Below are 25,301 nucleotides of genomic sequence, written 5' to 3'. Positions count from 1 at the left end.
TTTTCGTCAATCTGGTTGACTGTCCCTTTAAGAGGTGGTCTAACTCGCGGCAGTGGGATGACCGAGGAAATGCAGAACCCTTGTACCCTATCTGCACAAGTAACATTCAAGTACAACAGTGCGTTGCAGGATTTCACAGACCTGGCTTATACTACAAGTCCACAACACAAAGACTCAACTGAGGCGTGCATCAAAAGAGATGATTCTGATCTCGATAAAATTCAAACAAAGAATACAACCTGCTCACCCTACATAGCTGAACCTACTCTGAGAAATATTGTCAATATGTAATTGACCCGACTAGATGCAGAACAAGTCGGATTATCAGTACATTTCAGCCTCCCGGCGTAGAAAGGCAACAATCATATAAAAGCATATGTTGACGCGCCCTGCTCATAGGTTTATTCTGCGATACAAGCATAAATAAGATTGTGATTGCTATTAAGTTTTTGTACCATAATTTGTGTGGCACGTTCGGCTGAGCATATTTACTCGTTCAGTATGAACGTACAGTTTGTATATTACACGCTGTCAACGAATAGCTATTTATTCATTGGCCATTTAAGGCCCGTGTAGCCAAATAATTATTTAGCAAGTCGCTTATTAATAATAGGAATTCCATTAAATGCCCGTGTCACTAATCAATTAATCGCAAGTTGCTAATAAGTCATAACAACACGATTATTTGCAATCGGATTCATGCTGCTTCCAACTATGCTGCGTGAGGAGTTCTACTAACATAAATATAATCAATTATTAATTTTACAAAGTATTTTTGTACCACCTTAGTTGATATGCTCTTGGAAAGTTTCTTTGGTCCAAAACAAAACACATCGAAAATCACGGGTCTTTTTCATTGAACATCACATATAAAATGAATTACCATACAATACAAATGGATAATCGCTGAGCACACATTTTAAGTATAAGTTTATTGACGTATTTATTTTCATTTCAATACAATATTTCACACATCCTGTATTAAAGAAACATGTTGATCATACACATTTATTTGTTGTATACTTAACATTAAAGCGTAACTTTGTCGTAAGTTCTTTGACAAAACAGGAGCCTGGTGTTTGTTCGCAAACATAGTTGAAAATCAAGTAGTTTGTATATTCGGCAAGTGTTTAGAGCGTAAATGACTAATACGCTGTGCTGTGTGTTAAGCGAGAAAATGGCTCAAACTGAAGAAGCTCTTCTTGCTCGCTGAAGGGCACGACAAGTTATCAAATCTACAAACACGTGCGTACTTACTATGTTTACATGATCAAATAATTATCATTATGATATCTACAAACCTTTACGTAGGTTTATGTGGGATGTTTATTTGATCCAATATCTATCGTATTCATACGTCTGTTAGGTACTGATATGATCCACCGGATCCACCGCCCCATTATTCTGTTGATGTAGCCCTTCCTTGACGACTTTCACACCACACAAATCCGATTGTATTTAAAGCGTTAATGTGATATTGATTTACAAACACTCACATTCTTAATCGGTCTATATGGCCAGATGTTTGCCAATGACTCCATACAGGATATCGACCATCAAATAAACCGTTGCCGTCTTATCACTAAACCGCAGACCGTCCTACCAAAATCCGATTAATATATCATAAAACTGAAGCAACGGAAATAAAACTATTGTATATAAGAACACTCTATCAGGCAAAATATAATTATTACATATGAATTTAGCCTAAATCTTTTTATTTAAGCTGAATTCTGTAAAAAGCAGTATAGAAAGATAGTTTCGTTTCATTGGGTTGATGTTGGTCCTTGAGGCCTTCGATAAAACGTTGTTTGATGAAGGAAAGAATACTTATTCAATGAGAGGTTTTATCCAAGTTTTTAACAAAAATGGACCTCCTGCTTTAACAATAATATATAGATTTATAAGTTGTTGAATAAAGTTTCTACAATTTTATTGAATTAAACAAAATGCTAAAGAACTACCACATGTCTTTTTCCATCTTAAATACAACATTACTTAATAGCTTATCATGCAGTTCCTGTCTCTCATATTGTAATTATTGTATTATTTGTTTATATAAACACGTAATAGAGGCTTTGGCATGTATTATAGTCATTTCTTGTGTGATGAATACAGTTGAGAAAATAATAGATTTTGCCGTATAACATGTTGTCAATATGTTAACATTTCACTTAAACAAAGTAAAAATCGTGTTCTGCGCGCTTGGTACATTTTAAAGTAGCATCGTGAATGACAAGCGAATATGGTTGTAATAATTTCAACCTGATGATGTTTTTACAGTTGCATTATTCCAATATAATACATACTGAGCCAGAACACCACAAGTGGTCCATATTGATTCAAATATTCATGTTTTGCGCTGTAAAAAAAACATGAAATTTCACATTCAACAATGAAGCTCCGGTTGAACTGACTTAGCCGCGTTTTTGTCCAAGGCAGAATACGTGTGAGAGATGTCCGTATCATCAAGGCAACTGTAGTATGGCGTGGAGTCCGGACGTATGCTGACAGAAACAGCATCTATAAAGTTCAACTCAGTGAAATATTTCCAATTATATTCTGTGAATCGTTCAGACATTAGTACACTTTAAGTTGACATATTAAAACAAATTCTTGTCCTAGACCTTTTCATGTATTTATACTTTATTAAACAACTTATGAAATTCAATACTTATCACATGCCACCCCTTTATATATGTTACTATGTTTTGATCATGTATACTCCTGGACTGTATGTCTATTTTATATATTGAATAAACCAAACTAATATTCAAACGTCTCGTTATTGTGAGGAAAAGGTGTTTTTGTAAAATGTATGCTGTTTGTTAAATTGTTAATATATTTAATTTTTCGATCAAATACACGCAACTGACCTTTCATGGATTTCACATTGTAATACCTGTCGTCTGTCCATTCCGGTTTCTTATTTACTTCTTGTGCCGTTCTGCAAAAACATTATTATTATCTTGTTAAGTGACTTGTATACTATTGGTCAATAATTGTCTTTAATAAGTTAAGGTAATTAGATCTTATCAATGCTTTATTAAATGTACTTTTAAAATATCTTCCAAAATATGATAAATGATCACGTAAATGAACATGTACAAGCTTTCAGTGAAGAACACACTTCCGCTTTGAACTTACTTAACCCGTCTTCGGCAAAACACTACAAGTCCAAAAACGACGACTAAGGCCAGGACAGAAGCAATCGCCCAGCCTGCGATTGCAACACCAGACAGTGAAACAATCTGCGTTGAAACTATCTTGTCAGGTATAACTTCGCAAAACCTTCCCCCAAATCCTGTTACACAGACCAAACATACCCCGGTACTTTGATTACATCCTCCTATACAATTACTCGGACACTGTTCGTTGCAAAAATCTCCATAGTATCCCGGCACACATCCCGAACATTTTCCCGTAGAATCACACCCGTTCGCGCAGTGCACAGAACACCTGTTGTCACAGTAGATTCCAAACCATCCAATGTAACAACTATTACAGTGACCGTCGTAGAGGTTACATCCAGTAGAACAGTTCTGAGAGCACTCTTTTTCACATTGGATTCCATGTCGATTATTTGTACATAATGTGCAGTTAAATGGATTATCACAGTCTAAGCATCCACTGTAACACTTAGATCGACATGTATCACCATAGTATCCGGGTTTACATAGGCATGACCCACTTTTATCACATGCATCAGAGCAAGACTCAGAACATTTCTCCGAACAATATGGACCATAATACCCATCAATGCAAGAGCATGTTCCATCTCCGTAATTACACGTGTTGTTTTTACGTTCAAGGTTACATTTATTTTCACACGTAATGCCAAATGTACCTGGCCTACAGGAAGTGCATTCACTTCTATCTGAACACGTCAGGCATGCCTCGTTTTTACAAGGAACACACCGTATTAGTTTTTGCAGATAGTATCCGTCCTTACAGCGTTCGCACCTGTCTCTTTTATCACAGGTAAGACATTCCTCAGGACACGTTTGCGCTGTTAAAATGTGAAATAAAATTCATGAGACTTATTATCTATTATACTGCACATATTTAAAGTATTATAAGATTATAACATACCTAGATACAGGAACAAATTGAGCTTATTTAATTGTAAACGAACAAAACAATTCGGCTTGTAATTTTAATTGTATCAATTTAATGAATGGTGCTAACGTTAATATTTAAGAAATACAAGATATGAGTCGTGTTATGTGAAAATGGGGCTTAATGCATGTGCGTCAAGTGTCTTCCCAGATTAGCCTGTGCAGTCCTCACAGACTAATCAGGAACGACACTTTCCGTTTAAACTTGATTTTACGGTAAAAATATTCTTGTTTAAAGCAAAACTATCATAAAAGCGGATATGTCGTCCCTGGTTAGCCTGTGTTGACTGCACAGGCTAATCTGGGACAACACTTTACGCACATGCATTGAATCCTTTTTTTACAAAGCACGGCTCATATACATTTCATTACCTTGAGATACACTCTGCATAATGGAGATAAAAACGATCACCACAAATATTCGACACGATTTTTCGTGTTTTAGATATTGCATCGAAACTCGAAAAGCCATATTAAATCGTTGTATATAAATTATATATAAGTCCACTGTTATTTAACGATTATGCCACGCCGATTGAAGAAAGTATGTACACCATCAGCATTCATTATGATATTCTTTTGATTATGATTTAATTTGACAAATGGTCAAACAAGTTAATAACTGGCTAAACCGTTTGTCAGTACAATCTTAAAACGCACCACCTTCAGGTTTAAATGGCTTACATTAAATTTATACATGAACGAGAAGGATGTATTTGACTAGGGGAAATTGTTACTACACGGATGTTAAGATTGCTTTTAATCAGCATGTTAATACTGAATTGTAATGACAGAATATATGTGTATTTTATAAGTTTCAATGTACATCGGCATTTGATAGCGATTGCAATGCACACTATTTCATCAAATAATACACCAAACATATTTCGACACGTTTCACTTCGACCATAATGGTCCCGACAATGTGTCCAACAACAACAAACCCGATTATTGTCTGTGCGTGGTAGCCAAAGAAGGAAACTATAATAAACAAGAATATTGCCAAGCAATATATGTCCCCTACCGGCTCCGCCATTGTCAGATTTTTTAATATATATTTGTTGCCATGGCAACCAGAATTTTTGACGTAGGAACAAAATGAAATGACGTGCATAATGACTATGTTGCCATCTATTTATGTTTCAAGTTTCATGAAAAAATATGAAGAACTTTTAAAGTTATCCCATGATCCACAAAAGTGTGACGGACTGACAAACAGACAGATACACAGAGCGCAGACCAATAGGTTAAGGTTAAACCGGTAGGGGACAATAATAGTTACGTTATTAAAGGTATGCGGTTTATATCAGACGCATATATAATCTCATAATAAGAAAACAGTTAAATATGAATACTATTTAAGTTAATTAACCATAGTTAGATGCATGCATCTAATATAGAAATAGATACAGATTTTTTAAATGAACAATCTCTAAAATTAATTTGGTGCACAGTTATTTTTTTATCAGCAATATTATTGTGATGTTTGCGACATATGTCGTATAATCTTGTTTTATGTTACTAAACTGTTTTGGCTTCTAAGCATTAAGGCAGAAAATGTACCGCATCTTAAGATCAGACACAGAAGGCTAATTAGTGAGGAAGATTATCCTGTGTTGCTTTCGTGGTCATCATTGGATTTGCTGTCCGTTCTCGAAGATTTTGCATGTTAAAGAATACATTGGTTCATTTATTTTTTGTTGTGTGTGTTGAGTGTGTTATATTTTTTCAATATAATACCTGTTCGAAATCGAAGTATCCTTCATCGGGTAGGATGTGTCATTTTTATAAAGTTAGTTGAATATATGAAACATAAATCGACCGAAAGATAAGCCTGTAGTTATTACTGAAATACATGCCATAAATCATTTAATGCAATATCATTGATGTCTTTATAAAGTGTTTAAATATATTAAATCGTTGTGCATAACACTGTAAACATTTATGTATTGTCCTAATAAGTAATGAAGAGGTCTTAGACCGGACGGACTCGTATGTCATAAAGAAAAGAACAAACACTATATGACTGATTGAAAAACGGCATTTATTGCAAAATGCCATAAGAAAGACAGTGAAAATATATCATGTTTTTTTCCTATAATGACATAATGGAAAAAGGGCATTTATTGCAAAATGCCATAAAGAAAGACAGTGAAAATATATCATGTTTTTTCCGTGGGTGTTGAAATTTGTGTCGATAATAACGACGTTACTGTGTAGAAGGAATTCAAAAACAAATATGGCCAGGATCGATTTTCATTGGTACAAGAGCTCACGTGATTCTATAACTCAATATGATTGGACAATTAAAAATAGCAACAATTAACGTTTGGGTTACACTCCACCCCAGTAATCAAAAGCGTACAATGACATAAAACTTTTTAGGTGTGCATAAAATGTTATACATTAAACATCATCATAAAATAATGTAGTTGATACGTGATTCAATACCAATTCAATATAAAACCAAGGCATTTTTATTTTATACATTTAATGATATGAGGTGTCAAGCAAGATGTTAAATACTAATACGTGAGTATTTGTGCATACGTCTCTGTTTAACGTAGATTAAGATTCGTACTTTAGGAGCGTGCGTCTAGTTGGCAAAATCTATATTTCAGTTTAAATTATTTTATATTTCTTTAATCATATGAACCGCTACACATGAAATTTAAGGAAGGCATATTCGGTCCTGAACATTTGCCAATGTGACGTCGAATTCGAATTCGATGCCGTTAGAAGAAAAGCTGGATGGACAATCTGAAAGAGTGGACATATCTTCCCATGGATGAATTACTCAGCAGCACACATCATACCTGTCGTCCCCCATTCCCACTCCCACCAACAGCCCGACCGGTCAAGGAAATGATGATGATCAATAATATGGTCATTGCTAGCATTCGAAAAGATGCAACGAAGAATCTGTTTGTTTCTGTTTTTCAGCAGCATACACAATATTTATGAAGTGTTTGAACAACATATTTACACACGTGTGATTAAAACATTATTTAAGACGAATGTTATTATCTAAAATGCAATTATTTTGCTGAAGACGTTTTTATCTAGAGGTAGCATCAATCTCCAAGTTTTTTAAATTGAAGGATATTATCCAAACTAACCTAGAACACCCTATCAAGTTTTCCAAGCTTGTTAAAAATAGTTAAAGATTTTAGAAGCACAATTTGAGCATTACAATAAACAATCGACATGCGTAATGTTTCGCGCCATCTTTCTGGATGTATTCGCTAACACATACCATTTTTATCAGCTTATATTCGCCCTTAATGTAAGAGTTTGACATCTTGAATTTGCCTTTGTTAAACTGCAATCTCTTGTTATTATTCATGTCAATATACTGAGCATGCACTAGGCTCTTTAACTCTTTATGAGTTATTATAATACATTAATATCGAAAGGAAACTGTGAATTAATTATACATTGTAATTTTTCGTAAAGTGTGAGATTTCGATTGATATTTTCTAGAGATGGGACCGAATATTCGAGAATCGGCCGAATATTCGAATCCGAAATTCATATTCGAATATTCTATTTTTAAGCAAAGATACTGCTAAAAATATAAGTTATAAGTACATGGCCAAAGTCGCAGTTTTGGTTAAGTGCAGTTTTGGTTTAGTGCAGATGACTTTTCTGTATAAATCATTGTTTTGATAACTGCTGCCATAAATGAACGAGATGATAGTTCGCAAACGGGAGGGTATAATGAGAGGGACCAATCACCAATTTACTTTAAATTTATATTGATGCAATATGTACGAAATATTATCTTATAATCAGTCGAAAAGGACAATTTATTTATTTGAACCATCAATGTGTATCGATAATCATTTAATGTGTTTTATATACAAAATCTGTGTTTTGACAGGACGTTTAACCTCATATGGTATAATACACAGTATCTTTTGACTTGATTGGGCCGCAATTGGCTTTTATTTCAGTGCGACACATCTATCAATAGCAATAAGCGACCTATATAAAATCAATAATTTGCCGATTATCGCTGATAAGATGTCAAAATCAACACTGGTGCATTCGAGTAGTAGAAGTAGGTGTAAATAGGGTTTTGTATTATTTTCGTAGTTTATATGCAGGCTAGCCATATTGTGTAAAGACGGGAGGTGGTTGTTACGTAATGTAGGGCCGTGGCGTATGGTCGCATTGAACTTCATGCTTAGAAATAGCATAATTACATGTGTTTTGCCATTGGAAGTGTATAATCTGACTTGTAAACTGGTAAAACAGTTCAATATTTCAATTATTGCATGTAAGGCGAGGGCACTTACTAAACAGACTCAGCGAGAACGTGTCAAATGCCTGCCTATTCTGGATTACCGTTCCTTGACTCTACGTGCATGGGTCAGGCACAAACGAAATATAAGCGAATACCATTAACCTGCGATGTGTTAATTGAACCTATCGCATTGACCGTAGTTTGAGAAAAATAATTTAATAAATTAAGAACTTATAAATCGTTGGTCTATTTGTTTTTCATATTTTATGATGGGAGGAATGTGTGTCTTGAGTAACGTTATGTAATAGTAACGTTATATATTTATATAACGGCGTATACGTTATATTAACCATGTATACCCTCATTACGTTTTCGGCAAAGTTGCATACAATCTTCTGAACTGTGACACTAGAGAAGAAAGATATTGTACCTTTTGCAATTCTAGTGATATTGAGGACGAGTACCATTTTGTCATTGTATGCAAGTGTTATACTGTAATAAGAAAGAAATATATTAAACAATATTACTATATTAAACCTTCTGTATTTTTATTAAAACAACGTTTGACCTCATGTAATAAGACAGATATAAATAATCTTTGTAAGTTTGTTAAGGACGCTCTAAACTACAGAAACACACACAATTTTGTTAATAACTGAAACACAGTTCATCTCCGAATAAATTCTCGATTATGTATTGTTTAACTAATAAGTTTGTATAACCCTTTCACTTAATGCTATGTCATTTTGTTTTATGTATTATATATGTATATGTATTGAAGACGATGTACTTGTACAAGTCTTAAATAAAATGTTCTGTTCTGTTCTGTTCTGACACTGAGCGTCTACCTGCTGATCTAAGATGGAAGGACCTACTATATCATCGTATTGTGTCATATATAATTTTATTGTATTTTTTGTCCATTCTGTTTTTCGGCTTGTTACGATTTTACTATTAATGTTTTGCACGAATCTATATGTGTTTGCTGGATTTTTCTTTTGCTGTGTCCAACAGTGTTTATGTCATATCACGGCAGTCCTAAAGCTTTTCATGAGCGATGTTTCTATTGCCTAGTTGTACTTGCTGAATGCAGTTACTTTTAATAAATAAAATATTTCCCCTTTGTTTGATCATAATTGCCTCTTTACAACAGCATCGTATTACACCTACATACAAGGAAACTCATGTTTGCCCAGTGTTATGTGTACTCCATAAAAGTATAATCTTTGCCGCAAAAAGTAATGGAAAATATCGAAGGTTTAAACAAGTTGTGGCTGCATTAATACTCGTTGAAACAAACATTGTATACTGTCTGCATTCTTCTTATTGATAACTTCCTTGCTTTTGCAGAAATACAGATTCAGTGTACCACAAAATAATTCTAGTTCAGCTCGACATATGTATGAATGTCTCTTGTGTCAGCCAATTGGTTGTAATTCGATCTCGCCGAAGTAGCTTCAGTCAGGTTATCTGTAAGTAACATCATCAGGTACAACATAAGCATCATTTTGAGTTTAATAAGTACGAGCTGATATATATTTGTTGGTTATATAGACACATTTTTGAATTAGTAATACTGTCCAGTTCTATACAGAGGGATTACATGACATTGTTTTATCTCCTTTTTATAGCAAGGGTAAACATTTCTGATTTGCGTGAATTAGTGTCTTTATAAAGTTTAAAGAAAATAAGTGATAACCAGAATTCAAATACGTTTTTTTAAACTGACTGACCTTAAACTGTATTAGATTTCAGTTTGGTTTATTTGCTATTTTTGAATGTGTTGAATAACAAAATATAACCTTTACTATATTTTAAATACCAGCATCATATTGATGACATCATTATCCGAAAAATTACTCAAAACTCATCATGATTAACACTTGTCCACTTTGAAACAATAATAAGAAGATACAAAATAGAAAATTTGAATGTAACTGTTTATCACTATTGGTGTTGCACACAACATTTTAATTGTTTGTTAATAGAAATATGGTCATTATATCATTAAGGCATATGCAATAAATTTCAATGGAAAATATGACTGAAATTGTTAAACAATGATTTTAGAAAAAGTTACAAGAGTGTTCCGTTCAGTCCTCGATATGTTTATCATATTCCATTATTTGATATACAGTGACAAATGAGCGAAATCAACATTGGACATAGTTAGACAGATTAACCAGAAAGTCATAAAAAAAAATCGTCACAAAATTAAGCAATTATAGTTTTAAGTGGATGAATACCAAAATTGGTCTGAATAACTCACTGGTATAACACGCGTACATTTATTGGATTACTCATCTATAATACAATAATAATAATAATAATAATAATAATAATAATAATAATAATAATAATAATAATAATAATAATAAAAATACAATTATACAAAAATACAATAATCATTGGCTATCCCGCTAGCGCAGTGGTTGGTAATTTCGTTTCTCCACCAAAGCGACCCGGGTTCGAGTAATGTTCCCGGCAGCATGTGAATTTTGTAGGTGGTCACCATACCGGACAGGTTTGGTTTACTCCGGGTACTCCGGCTTCCCCCCACAACCCAAGACCACAGCAATACTCGTTTATCACATGAATCTTATACAAAACGCAAACATGAATAAATTCTCCATACCACTGTCAATTCTAGTGTAGCTGTTATCCTCTTTGACTGCTCTTTTTCCTCCGTTTTCTCTCATCCTATATATGAAAAATATGTGCACTTAATTGATGTGTAGTATTCAAAGGTTTGTATTTTAAGTCTTTCTTAAATTAATAAAGTTAATTTAATCAATATTTAGTTGATCAATTTATTTTTGTTCAAGTATGGGGCAATATAAAATAGGCTTATCCGAGTGTGGGCGTCAATAATTCGAATGATTCTAAATCAACAATTTCTGCGAATGACTGTCTTGATTGCTAACATAGATCCAAAACGCAAACGTTTTCGTTTATAGGTATGTAGGTAAGAAGAACGACAGTATGTAACACGCTCCAAAATGTATCTGTATCTCATTTATTCAAGAGTCGTTATGTTTTTCATTTCGATGAAGTAGTACTGCCAAGAATACGCTCTTATGAGTATTATTGCTTTCAATAAATGATTTAAAATAGCTTTACCTGAAAAACACCAATAATACAATGCTCAGAAATGTTATCGCAACGCCGATGGTGATAGCAACGGCTATTACTGTAGCCGTAAACTTAGCAATATCATCAGCTTCACTCGCCATTGAGTCTACAAAATGGTATGATTTTATTAAGCTCATTAAGCAGAATTTAACCAAGACCGTACTGATTTAATATAATAAAACAAGAAGAGAAATAAGCCAAAGACGATTTGAACGGAACCAAGCAGATGTTTCATGTACATCACTACGCTGCATCATTTAGAACTAAATCTGTAAAGAGAGCGCGTTTGACACTCACAATACAATTCAGAAGGCTAAGTCGATACTTGATTTCAGGCAATGTTTAGATATTTTAGATATTGTATGTATTTTGCTCGTCAAAACACTTCCATTAAATTAGAAGGGATAATAACGAACGTATAAACCTCAATTTATCATGACAGAAGCTTATGCATTGTGAGATACAAATCACTTTTTTTGTATTGGGCATTAGTTTGATGCCCGCTTGGGCTTTGTTTTTACAGTTCGCTTAGTTGTTTCTATTAAATTTCTTATTTTGTATGATATAAGAAAAGGGCAGACGGAATCCATTTATTGTGTTATGACTGTCCCTTAAAGGTAATGCATAAAACTTGCTCTGAAATGTACAAAATACAAAACACTTATTTTCTTTACCATATGCCTCTGTATAAATCCGGGTATACATTCCGTTGGGTACACGTCGAACTTGTACTGTATATCTCCAGCAATCACGTAACTTCGTAAATGTTTGTTTTAAAGAATTAGTTTTACTAAAACACCAAAACATTTAGCGAACACGTACAATTTATTTAAACTTCTAATATTAATATTGAATAAGAAAACACTACTTATGCGTTTACTTCATTAGAAAAGACTGCGTATCTTGCATTTAAAGGAAATTATATCATTATTGATGTAACCACAAAGACTTTCAATTTCGGAACTAACAATTGCCCATGTGTCTACATAGTCATGAGCATGCATTGTTGATTTATCGTGTATTGCATATGTTAAAGGCCGATATTGTTCTCTATCAGACAATAATTTCAAACCAATCCTGCAATAAGATAGTTTTCAACGATAAGCTTGACAATACTAAATATAGTTTCGACTTTTATAAATATTTATTTTTTAAAGTTTACCACATCATTTTTTGTGGTTTTAATACACCGGTTTACGAGTTTATTCGGATATTGGAGTCGTATTTTTGTAAATATTATTTACTGCTCATTGATTGTCGTACGAGTAAATGTTAACAAATTGATACATAAAACTATGAAAGTACTGACACTTTAAGGCATGTACGTGTTGCAGTTATTTTGCGCTTAACACTGTACAGGAAGTAAGCACATGTTTGAAATGTATGCTCGGAAATATTTATTTGAAGGTTCAACATCGAATAAAGATTATGCGAATAGAAAAAGGTGATGTAGAAAATTAGTGTTTCATAATATTACAGTTTTTATTTAAAATTATTAATAGCAATACGTGTCTCAAGTATCAAATAAATAAATAAATAAAATAATAATAAATGCAAATTAGCTTCTTGTTGTAAATTTTTATTACATGATATATTCATAAATGTTGTGTAGTAAAAAGTATAGTATAATGTATTTCGACATATAATAAGCAATATGTTGTAAGCTACCTTAATTTTTTCTTTAGATACCAATTGCCAAATAAAATTAAAAGATAAGCAAAAACAAAGCATATTAATTTAATAACCCAAGAAACAGAATAGACACCATCTGCATGACTACTGGAGGACCGTTTCAATTTTAAACGCTAATTACAAAAAGCAACAAAATATATTTTTAATATAAGTTATGTAATCAGTAGAAATCAACTCGAATTTAAAAAGTAAATAAACATAGGCGAATAGCAAAGACGTTGAAATTAAATTATTGAAACAAAAATAGTGAAACTTACGCAACCGGTCTCATTTTTTCCGGATTTTAATAGTTGACTTGACAGTCTCGATCATGAATTTAGGTTTAAATACCTTATGCATGTCGGGTTGAATAAATATACTTTTTAATGGGTTCTGTTATTCTTAAAAAAAAGCAAAATCATGCGTTACAAATAAAAGGCATTTTTTTGTTTTTTAGTGTAAAAATGGGGGAGGACAAGGCGATCTTTTAACGCCGACCATTTTTATTAGTCGCATTGAAACAAATAATGTGGAACAAAACAGTCTCTTTTTTTCTGATATGGCCTGTTTTATAACAGACGAATCGTGCATATCGCTTGAAACATAAATGCAAATCATGAAGTCAAGTAATAGTTTGAATTAATATCCCGACAAACATTAAATAGAAATAAATATATAACATCCTTAAACATTGACAAATGAGTTTTGCAAACTTAAACAATTGATATGGAGCTCTAATCATGCCTCAGCTTCAGGGAAAGGATTTATCAACACACCAGTAAAAGTAATGTTAACGAATATAAATAAAATAATCATGCTTTGAAAACTTGTTTAAATACAAGGACGCGTTGGCAGCTATCGTTAATTGGAACAATTACAGTTTTGATTATTTTCTTTAATTCAAGCTTGTTTATCCATTATGTATTTTAAATGCAACTAAAAACACAATCGGTATGTTTCGCGTTTCGTTGTGACAAAAAAAACTAAAATATACGGTTGCCATTAAGAAAACAAAAATCGTACAAAATTATGACGAGGATGGGTTCAAAAATGTTACATATTGACATATACTAAAATCGCTAAAAGATAAATTGTTTATTATTTCAACCAAAATTTAAATCAATTAGAATAGATAACAATTGGGTTAGTAATTATGGCGGAAAGTTATTTTTTGAATCAATTTGTCATGACAGGAAGAAAAAGATCTTAACATAAAATCCGAGTTCTTAAAACAATTCTGTGTTGTTGGCTGAGCGTCTCTTCGGAAGAAGGCGGACTTCCAATGCATAAACAAATAATTTAAAATAATTCATGTTTGAAAAGAGATAATGCACATTTCGTTATTAAACATGGTTTGAAAAAAGGTAATAAATACATTGAATACATATACACCATATAAAAATATAATTTTACACTTTTCAACATAAAAGAAATCTTTAAGTCAATAGATAAAACAGACTAAATAAAATACATTAAAATTGTCATACCTGTTGAGTGGAAACATGAATTCAATAAAAAAAGAGCTCGGTTATGCAAAACCACACTACATGCTTAACAAAAAAAAATTAGCAAAGTTGTTTATAAATCACGCAAACTAATACACAATCATTACGATTTCGAATAATTTGATAAAGACACGCTCTCTAATTCAGACATTAACCAAAAAGCCACCTTCAGCAAACCAATCAAATGAACTGCTGTGACAAAACTTTCAAATATAAAAACTTCATGGGTATTTTATCAAACAATATCGACCTCCAACAACTCAATCAAGTTCCGTCAATTGTATGTGATATGAGTAATGTATTCTGAAACAAATATACATGTGTTCTGAGATTGTCAAGACATTCTAACGTTTTGAATGGACATTAACGACTTTATTTACAAAATGTAAGAAAAGCGAAAACACATAACAATACATTCTGGAATTATTTCATTCTGTTAATGAACCAAAACTGATTCCAACAAGGCACACGTAATAAACGCAGTGGTATTCTTGTAATGGCTGAATATTTTACGTTTGAACGCAAAAAGGAACACACAAGCCACATATAGATGCTTTTGTATTTTGTTTGGAATGATACAATTGATCGCGACGAAATAATCGAGAGAACACAGAACCACGCATATATATTTGATACGCGCTCAGCGCATTTTATGCAAAATTATTACAACTACCTAAATGCAACACACTCATTGTTTTATTCATGTTTAATCTTGTTATTGTGTCTTAATACGTTCGTGTACTTGTGTTATGCTATTCAATCCCGTTTACTTTTAAATTATGAATGAAATCGTAACTAATTTAACTATTTTTCACATACCACCAATAGTCTTATAAAATCCAATCTTTCAACAACACACACTCTTTGCTTTGTTTGTCCTTGTTGTTTTTGTTTCTTTGCCTATACCTTTATGAAAATGTGAAATGCATTTCGATAGTTGTTACCTTTAAATAATTAATAGACTCCACACTGATTTGAAGATGTTTTTCTCACATCAACAATAGTCTTCATATATGCTAGGTACCATACTTATTATCGAAAAGCGTCGTGAAACAAATATACTCATTTTAAATTGCACAGAAAAAACATATATAATATGTTCACAATGGAAATACTAAAATGAAGTTACAAAAAATAATATATGTGTAAAAATATAATTAGTAAACTAAAATATTTACCATTCGTGGCAGTAAAATAAATATATTGTTAAGCTTTTACATACCAGAGACTTATTTACAGATTGTCGTATTAAAAAAAAGTAAGTGCATGTACTATGAAAAAAATTGTGTTTTAAATATATGTTTCTTAGTCAGAATTGCTATTTTGTTGTTCTGAACATGCATACATAATGTGTTAAATCAACATTTTTGAAAACACATTCTAGGCAGTTACAGCTGCTGTCATAAAACGTGTCACAGAAGGTCATCGAAACTATATTCTTTATTGGAGAATCCGCAACTTGTTTAATCAGTGCAATAGTGAGATTCACTTCACTCCAACGTTTGAATAAGTATTTGAGGAACCAATCTGTTGCAGGACGCACTCGTAACAGAAGTTGAACTGTTCCTGAAAAAGACAACACTTAATTCCACTGTGTTTAATATATGTTTTAGTGCACTATTTAATCATCAGTCATCTATAAATTTACACACAATTTTGCCATGTTTAACGATGAAGTACTTAATTAATCCAACATTTTTTAAATTGATCTTAAATCATTTAAATTTAAATACGTTAAAGCGCATTTAATATTACAAAAATGATTAAATATGATATTTATACCAGAACGCTTATCAATGAACCCCTATTATTGGTTTATCGCTAAACACATTGTAACCATCTTTGACGTTCACGGTCTAATATACTTAACGGCATTCAGACATTGTAGATAACGTACCATGTTTGCAATGGCCTTCCTCCTCCTTGTTTGTACCCTCCTGACCTCGTTCACCACACTGACTTCCTGTTCCATTTCCATCTTCTCAAGTAAGTTAGACACCGTACAGAACAGTCCGCAGTGTTTCGCGCCGTCTCTGCAAACAAGCAAGCAATAAAACAACATAGTTCCAAACGTATGCATGCATGTGGATATTAAAACACATTGTGGTATTGTGAAGAGTTACTTAAGTTTGGGAAAACACATTCAAAACTTACACTAATTTTTGATGTTTTATAATGATACATTATTTATAACAAGTTTCATCAGAAGTTCAACGACAAAATAGTTATGTGATATCTTTTCTCGTGCAAATATTATAAAACATGTAAAAACATGTCGGTACTTTACAAAATAGTCGATAACACGGCAAATAGACCTATAACATCAATATATTCGAGTACACTTCTTCAATGAATGGCATTAATCGTACTGTGCATGATAAATTTTCAGATGAAAAACGTTTTCCATACAAGCAATGTAGAACAATTGGTCCACTCGAAGCATCTGCACGTTGCCCAACAAACTGGATGACATGGATAAAACTTTCCGGAGATGTTGGTACATTGCTATCCTGTGGCCAGTCAGTGTACTGGATGTGGGTCACGGCTTTCTCCCTGCCGTCCTAAATGAAAACATTGGACTTATTTAACTTAGTTAACTGGCTCGGAAGTCTCTTCAAACCTCTTTATCTTGGGACGCAAATTGTTTTCATCCAATAAATAAATAGTGAGTGTAAAATATGTTGTACGTATTGGTAATTTCTTATTTTTCATCTGTGTGAAATTTGGGTATTGTTACACACATTTAAATTTCATGAATAATTTATAACTGCATAGTGTAGTGTATGTAAATTGTTTTATAAACATTATCTTTCCAGGAGAGAAACCCCTGTCACAATTATGAAGTCCTTACCTTAATGAAAGTGATCACAGGATTATAAAAGACTGGACAAAACAAACTAGAACACAAACACTCATCTTCAAAAGAACATATGTTACTCGTTTTATATTTGATTTGGTTCAAGCTAATGGAATTTATATTCTTACTTTTTTGTATTTAAGTGAAAGCGTGCGCAGCACCCAGTTGTCTCTCTTGTCAACTTTCCTGTCAGTTGTCACCTCGAAGTCCTTAACCACCAACACCTGATTGTCCGCCGGATAGAAGACTCCAACCTACAGTACGACCAATATCATCACATGAGCTTACGGTTCTATAATATAATCGTCACACAGTAAGTATGTAAAACAGTAAACGAGCGTTATAATTTCTTATGCACATATATTTTGTATAATTGAAATATACTAATATAATAAATCCCTTTTTTATTATCAAAATATGGAATTCTATTCATGTCATAATAGCAATGTTATTCTCTATGAGTAAATCTTATTGCAAAAGAAAAAAAACATAACAAATTTCATAACACAAAAAGTAAAGAACATATTTCTTCTAAAATACAAAACGTATTTATAATTGGGTCGCCGCCCTTGAATGTCAAAAACACAAATGGGGATGTTAAACAGAATAAAGTCTTAACCATTCACCCTAGCACTTACTATATAATTAAGAATTGGAATGAAAATCATTTTACAAAAAGTAATTGAAAGTGTATGAACAATAAGTAAAATAATACAGTACCTTGTCAGTTATGAGATCGTGGAAGCTCACTATCACCGTGCAGTTTTCTTGGAAGATCAGTGTAAGGAAGTCTTGAACGGTGCCGGATAACGGGGACTGGGCCGCGATATACCGGCGTTTGACCTTGAAACTCTACAATGAGTGATTACGAACCATTAAGATGCTTTTCAAAATAGAAATACTGAAAGTTCCGACGAATTTTCAAGAAAACTAATTGTTATCATTCCATGGGCTTTAATGATATTCAAATGGTCGAAAGTACCGATTACTTTCTAATGATATTGTAACACAGGAAAACAACATATTCAGATGCATAAAAGAAATAAATCCAGGGGTTTTTACTGGCGCTTAATCAATATTCGGAAAAAAGACGTTTGTACGTTTTTTAAGTGTTACGTAGAAACCGAACAATCGTGTCCTGCATATCATCCTTTTCTGGTATTCAAACACCTTAAATTATTTGATTTTATATTTTTATAATTGATATGCTCGCGTTTGTACTTCTCGAATGGTAACATATTCCATGGTAAAACTGTTAGTATACATACGTCCATGTAGACGGCATTGATATAGTCACTTGTGTCAGAACGTCCTGGCAGATAGAGGCGGGGTCGGTTTTCGTCGCCTAGACAGATTCAGAGGAACGTTTTAAAACTTTTAACATATCACTGTGCATGTTTATTGATATATTTAAATAAGAGGTTCGATGTTTGATAACAAACATATCATAAGCGTCATAATACTTACTTGGGATATCGGCACCCTCTCTGTTTTTGTTTGTCAGAGTTGTGTTGCGTTTCAGGGCTTTCATCTCAGCGTTTGATAAATTGTTGGCAAAAGAGACAAGTTGCTGCAATGTAATATACTAGTAATCAGTTTGATGTAAAATATTCTTTAAGAATTGGAAAATATGTATTTCAAATTATGTTTTTCATTTTATTGTGAAGACTATCAAATGTTTTATGATTCGACACATTATGTCTTAACGAATCACATGTCATCCGTGTACTTTTCAAATTAATAGTTTACTTTTTGAACTTCACACATGGTTATACATACGGCTTTCCAAAGTATGATTTTTATATATAAAATAGTATATACCTTGAATACCTTTTGCTTGGCGCTTTGATCCATACTAGTAGCGTGCATTTGGAACTGGTGAACAGAGATCGGGGCGCTCTCCATCGTCAGAGCATGCGCTAGAGCCTTGTGTAGAAACTCGTATTGCTCCTAATTGCAAACAGAGTGACGACGGTCACTTTAATACAATTAAGAAAAACATAGAAACGGAAATAGTTAGCTGCACAAGGTAATGAAGACTTCAGTTTAAAGCCACACACCTTGCCTCTGACTTTGAAATGAAATACATGTTAATCAATACATAAAGACGCAATTTAAAAGTGTGCAAAATTGTCATGAAATCTATAGCCAAATTAGAAAGTAATTTATTATTTTTCCAACGATACAGCTTTTAAAACTGAAAGTATGATTTCTAGACGTTAACGTCCATTTCGACAAACGTGATTATGTTTAAGTTTTAAAGCGAAAAAGGACGGATTTCTACCTTGTAACCATTAGATATATTCTCATTGGCATATATAGAATATGTTTCTTATTTGTACTAAAATTTACTAAGCCAAAATAAGGTGTGTGGGTTGAAGGCGAGGTATCGGTAGTGTTGATAATCGTATCGAACACATAATAATGAATAAAACTGAAGTGTTTAAACCTGTTTGAATGAGATGAAATTATCATATTTGGTTCAGAAGTAATCTCTAAATATGTATATGTAAATACAAATGTATTTCCTAGCATCGCACATCAATTTACATCATATACGTACATCCATTTATCACATGCTATACCCTGTTTCCCATGTAATACAACCATTTCATTTGTTTAATATTACACATGTGTAATACACCATTTTTAAGCGTTTTCATTGTCTTAGTTTTCGTTTATTGATCAATCGCCTTTTGTTATTTTGCTGAAATGACGTTGCAACGTCAAAATTCCTGAACCCGTTTTATAAAATATGGTATGATATGACAACTCGTGCCAGATCCTCTATTTCATGTACATATTAAGTCCTCTGGCATGAACGAAAAGGGGATGTACAGCATAAATTAGTCGAGGCTAAAATAACTTTTAGTAATTTTTAATATTTTAATTTCACATAAATATAATATTATTTCCCAGTACCGCTGTCTGCACCATGTTGACCCTGTTCCTCCGCATGTTCAGCACACATCCTTGTATGTCAACGGCTCCTTCTGCCTCGCCTTCGTGTACAAGAATGTCCAGGGCAATGTAAGTCCCCGTTCGACCTATACCAGCACTGAAGTGAGATCAAATACGCATTATAAATGGTATTCGTCCCCGTGCGGCCTTCACAGTTACTGAGGTGGAACCAAACAAGATTCATTATATCAATGTGTAAGTGCACTTTATATGGAAACGTATTTCAACGGCCACCGGAAAAACTTTGCGAAACCGAAATTTCGCAAACTTAAGTACCCTTTTTCTTGAAGGTTTGCTTATTTGTGATAAAGTATAAGATAAAAGTCTAACTTGTGATTAATAATTGGTTATTTTTGCTTGTTAAATGCGTTTTCTTCACTATGAACTTTATTTGCAAAGTTGGGGTTCCCATGGGATTTTTGTAATATCCCATGGGATTTTTCATTATCCCATGGGAATTTTGGTTTTTCCCATGGGATTTTTCTCCAGCTTTTTTTATGGGAGAAAAAATCCCATGGGATTTTCAAAAACATAAAACACGTTCGTTTGTGCTTAGTTATCGATTTTAAGCATTGTTAAAGCATTTGTGCTTATTTTCGTTCAATTTACTTTGATAGAAAAAAAATCCCATTTTTTTATGGGAAAAAAAAATCCCATGGGATTTTTTGCTGATTTTTAGAGATTTATTCATGTAACCTTCAGAAACACTACCTTTTAACAAATGATGAGCATTTCTCGCGATTTCAACGCGTTATATCGTGTTTTAAAATTATAAAAAAATCCCATGGGATTTTTTTCCCATGGGATTTTTTTGTCCCATGGGATTTTTTTCCCATGGGATTTTTTTTTCCAATGGGATTTTTTTTAAGGTATAAGTTTCTAAAAGCTATATAATAATAATAATTATAATAATAATAATAATAATAATAATAATAATAATAATAATAAAAAAAAAAATAATAATAATAATAATCGTGCTCAATATGATGAATTTGTACTTTAAAGCGACTAACATTTTTATTCGAGCCGTTCGTCGAGTCCGAATGGTGAGTATAAGAGCAATTTACCAGTACAAATAAATCTCACTTGTGAAGAGAACGCTACCGTACTATAAAATAATCTTGATAATAAGTCATATCATTTCTCGACAGAAAATGAAAACAGTATCCATATTGATGTCAGCAATGTCCCCTGCTATGATAAATATTGACAAAATGAAAAACCTTGACAATAATTCCGTGTCGAATACGCATTAGATTATAGCAATCAAATTCATATAAGCATTGATAAGATAATTTGCGAAAATGTGTCTTATGTCAAATACGGCAAGCGTAGCCCCATTCCATAATGTCCGGTATTAAGTCACGTCAAGTTTCGTGGTCGAATTATAGCATAATAATCATTTTCACATTACGCGAATCATATGAGTTTCCCTACATATATTGTGTTAAAATTTATGTTACACTAATGTGCGATGATGAAAAGGGGATTTCGGTAATTCTACATTCGCCCGCCTAGTACCGAAATCCCCATATTTACGCCTTAAAGGGTCAATAGGTCATCGGTATGAATGGTTTTTGACTTCACATGAATGTTAAGGTGCAAAAAAATGATATTAATTTTAATTATTAAGCACTCTTGACAGCATTAAGTTGCCTCTCAGTGGGGATTTCGGTAATTCTACACTAGAACTTAAACGCGCGCCGGTACCGAAATCCTGCTGTACAAACCTTCAAGTGTCAACAAAATTATTATAGTGTTTTTTTTCATTAGCAACCAGTGACATGTATTATCTCCCATTCGGTTACTTCTTTTGGAAAATAATTAGCGGGGATTTCGGTACTGCTACATTCGTACGCCCAGAGCCGAAATCACCCATGTTTACGCCAAGCCCCCATATTACGCCTTAAAGGGTCTATATGTCATTATGTTTGGGTTTTGGCTTTGCATCAATGTTGATTTGTACACAATCATATTAGTGTTAATCATTTAAACACTCTTATCAGAATATTTTTTCCATTATTAAATAGTTTATTAATGTGAAAAATGTGTAAACGAATGTAAAAAAGGTAAAATGTACATTTAAAACATTGGTTACACAAAAGTATATGTAAATATAACATGACATAGTAATAATAAGTCTTCAGAAAGTATTTTCCAAACAAATCTGATGAAACAAATGATATCGTACTACCTTATTTACAATATGCTATACACTTTTGCAATTTAGTTATCAATGTTTAATCAAAGCATAAATCAGGATAATATGTTGCCTCTTAGCGGGGATTTCGGTAATTCTTAACAAGCACATAAACCCGCGCCGGTACCGAAATCCCCGCTGTACAAACCTTCAAATGTAAAAAAATACTGATTTAGGTTTAAATAAAGGGAACAATAGTATTTTGGGCCACCAAAAAGCACTTCCGCGTCAACAAAACGATTGAAATTATGTCAGAAACCCAGCTTTTCATTGTATATATTGCAATACACCATCGGCCGCCGAGAGCGGAATACTGCGCTTGGCCGCTAAACAATGTGGATTGCATCAAATTAAATGTCAATTTTCGATTTTATTACAAAAATAAACACTGCCTTTTTATAAATATGTCAAGCACGTACACTTAACAAAAAAATCGATATATCTTTATGTAATGTAGAAAAGTAAAGCGCTTTATATATAATAATGTTTTATAATGTCTCTCTGGTTGAGAAAAAAAACTAAACAAAACCATGTAGAACATATATGTTTTCATAATTAAAAAAAAATATTTAATGATGCACGTGATGTTTTATAATTGATATAAGTTCACGTGTCATTGAACGAGTTAAGGGAGAGATGCGAATTAAATTACACATAATTAAAAAATGATACTATACTGTCAGCTTGATTTATAAATTGTGTTCCATCGCGCCAATATATTCATTGTTCCGTGAAATTGTGTATAAAAGCAAAACGATTGAAATTATGTCAGAAATCCTGCTTTTCACATGAAATGATCTTTAACACTTTATTTATTTCAATCAGGTAATTAATAATAATAGGGGAAGTCTATACTGTGTATTAGAAACTTGTTGTGGTGATCCCTATCTTATCCGCTCAATACACATCCACCTGGCTACTGTACAGAAAAAATTAGATTTACTTCCAAAATAACTGATTTCATTAATTGCTAACTTGTTGTCTACATTTTAAATTAACAACGATAATGGATCAACATCACCGTTGCACAATCATTAAGTTCACAGTAATCTGTACTTTAAATAGATAGCCTAAATAAAGACGGTTCTAATAAAGAACAAAGCGTGAATGTGGATATTAAGAAATTAGATCCTTTTTTGCATGACACTGGCAGTATATCATTTTATCTTATATAAATAAGCCACATTTAAGACATGGATAAAATTAAAATAAGACACATTTGCATCTTTCATTTCTTGAAAAAAAAATAAGCACGCAGTCACATATAAATAAGATACATTGAAGACACAGAAAAAAATAAATAAGACACATTTGCATCTTTCACTAAATTTTCTTTAAAAAACATGTGAAACTGAAGAAAAACATTTATTACTGACACATTATTCTAAAAGTCGACTGACAACTTAAGTTCAAAGAGGGATTTACAATTAAATAAGATCCATTTTCGCATGATGCTGGTTGTAGAGCAAGCAATACATTTCTTAATGACACATTATTCTAAAAGTCGACAGGCAACATAAATTCAAAGAGGGAACCACAATTAAATAAGATCAATTTTCGCATGATACTGGTTGTATAGCAAGTAGTCACATATTAATTACAGCTTGCATTAGTTGCAATAATTTTGTTAAGTGCGCGTGCTTCTGAACGTTGCGTTAAGCGAGAGTGTTGTCATTTTGTTAGTTTTATATTTTGGTATTATGTATGATTATTGCTTGTTTTGAATTTGAAATAAACGCTTTCTGGCAAATAAGCATCGTCTTAATTTTAATACAAATAATGAACATTTGACAAACAAAATGTCCAATAACATACCGGCAATAACATTATATATATGTTAATATCTGTGCATGTTTATACCGAAATTAAAGCCGACATCGGCAGTTAGGGAAATTTAGTGACACACTTTAACACATCAAACATACATGATAGTTCTTTTTTCATATGATATTCCCCTGGTTGCTTACCGGTGTATTGGTGCAGTTGATAACCCCGCCGGGACTACAGTAGGGTGCTAATACACACGTGTATCGTGTTCAATACCCGATCCATGCTACAACGTGTAAGAACGGGAATTTCGGTAATTCTACCTTTTTAAGCTTGCGCACCTCTAATGGGCACATATCCAAATATAATTTAATTAATTATTTTCCTAATCAGCATCATTTCACTAAACTACATGCAAATTTGTAGGTAGCTTTCCATGCTAAAAAAAAAATAAACCGATTTTTTCAAAACCACCCTCACGCTCGGCTTTTGTCCAGTTTATTTTCACCCCTGGGGTATATAAAAGTTCCACAATTCATTCAAATTTCCAAATATGGGCATGCAGTTGGTGTGTACAGATGCAGTAAAGGTGTTTAAAGTTTAAACAAGATGAAATAAGTATTCTTTTACAGACATTTATTTTTTACAAAATTTAATCTATGGAATTGCGCCATGAAATGTAAGTGATTTCAGCCAAGTAAAAATTGGGTCGGTTAAAAACAAAATGTCATAAAATTCAAAATAGTATCATTTATGTTATATTTTAAATTAAGTTTTTATAGAAACACTATATACAGCAAAAATACAAAAAAATAGACAGATTTACCGTTTACTTTTTGAA

The 25,301-nt window shown here is 32.7% G+C and overlaps 3 protein-coding genes across 3 annotated transcripts in view; all 3 read right to left on the bottom strand.

The window, feature by feature from the left end:
• Nucleotides 1-1,882: 1,882 nt before the first annotated feature.
• Nucleotides 1,883-4,782, bottom strand: LOC127858259 (multiple epidermal growth factor-like domains protein 10). The gene is made up of 4 exons (XM_052395247.1): nucleotides 4,491-4,782; nucleotides 3,148-4,009; nucleotides 2,877-2,947; nucleotides 1,883-2,523 (listed from the first exon to the last, which is right to left on the bottom strand). The coding sequence occupies exons 1-4, from the start codon at nucleotides 4,588-4,590 to the stop codon at nucleotides 2,390-2,392; spliced, it is 1,167 nt and encodes a 388-aa protein (XP_052251207.1). The 5' UTR covers nucleotides 4,591-4,782; the 3' UTR covers nucleotides 1,883-2,389.
• Nucleotides 4,783-8,898: 4,116 nt separating this feature from the next.
• Nucleotides 8,899-12,388, bottom strand: LOC127858009 (uncharacterized). Its single transcript, XM_052394848.1, has 4 exons — nucleotides 12,174-12,388; nucleotides 11,488-11,605; nucleotides 11,003-11,067; nucleotides 8,899-9,837 (listed from the first exon to the last, which is right to left on the bottom strand). Exons 1-4 carry the CDS (start codon nucleotides 12,304-12,306, stop codon nucleotides 9,749-9,751), a joined length of 405 nt encoding a protein of 134 aa, XP_052250808.1. The 5' UTR covers nucleotides 12,307-12,388; the 3' UTR covers nucleotides 8,899-9,748.
• A 682-nt stretch (nucleotides 12,389-13,070) lies between these two features.
• The window catches only part of LOC127857452 (receptor-type tyrosine-protein phosphatase T-like), a 35,291-nt gene continuing 23,060 nt past the window's right edge, over nucleotides 13,071-25,301 (bottom strand). The window contains exons 12-20 of the mRNA XM_052393847.1: nucleotides 20,455-20,590; nucleotides 19,354-19,482; nucleotides 19,000-19,102; nucleotides 18,801-18,877; nucleotides 18,253-18,384; nucleotides 17,661-17,786; nucleotides 17,085-17,236; nucleotides 16,573-16,708; nucleotides 13,071-16,241 (exon numbers count right to left, since the gene is read on the bottom strand). Coding sequence (XP_052249807.1) covers nucleotides 16,161-16,241; nucleotides 16,573-16,708; nucleotides 17,085-17,236; nucleotides 17,661-17,786; nucleotides 18,253-18,384; nucleotides 18,801-18,877; nucleotides 19,000-19,102; nucleotides 19,354-19,482; nucleotides 20,455-20,590 — 1,072 coding nt within the window. The 3' untranslated portion in view covers nucleotides 13,071-16,160. The remainder of the gene's footprint in view (nucleotides 16,242-16,572; nucleotides 16,709-17,084; nucleotides 17,237-17,660; nucleotides 17,787-18,252; nucleotides 18,385-18,800; nucleotides 18,878-18,999; nucleotides 19,103-19,353; nucleotides 19,483-20,454; nucleotides 20,591-25,301) is intronic.

The sequence above is a fragment of the Dreissena polymorpha genome, chromosome 14 (genome assembly GCF_020536995.1).
Source record: "Dreissena polymorpha isolate Duluth1 chromosome 14, UMN_Dpol_1.0, whole genome shotgun sequence".
NCBI lineage: Eukaryota > Metazoa > Mollusca > Bivalvia > Myida > Dreissenidae > Dreissena > Dreissena polymorpha.
The sequence above is the reverse complement of the archived record's forward strand: the minus strand, read 5'-3'. Positions and strand labels throughout refer to the sequence as shown.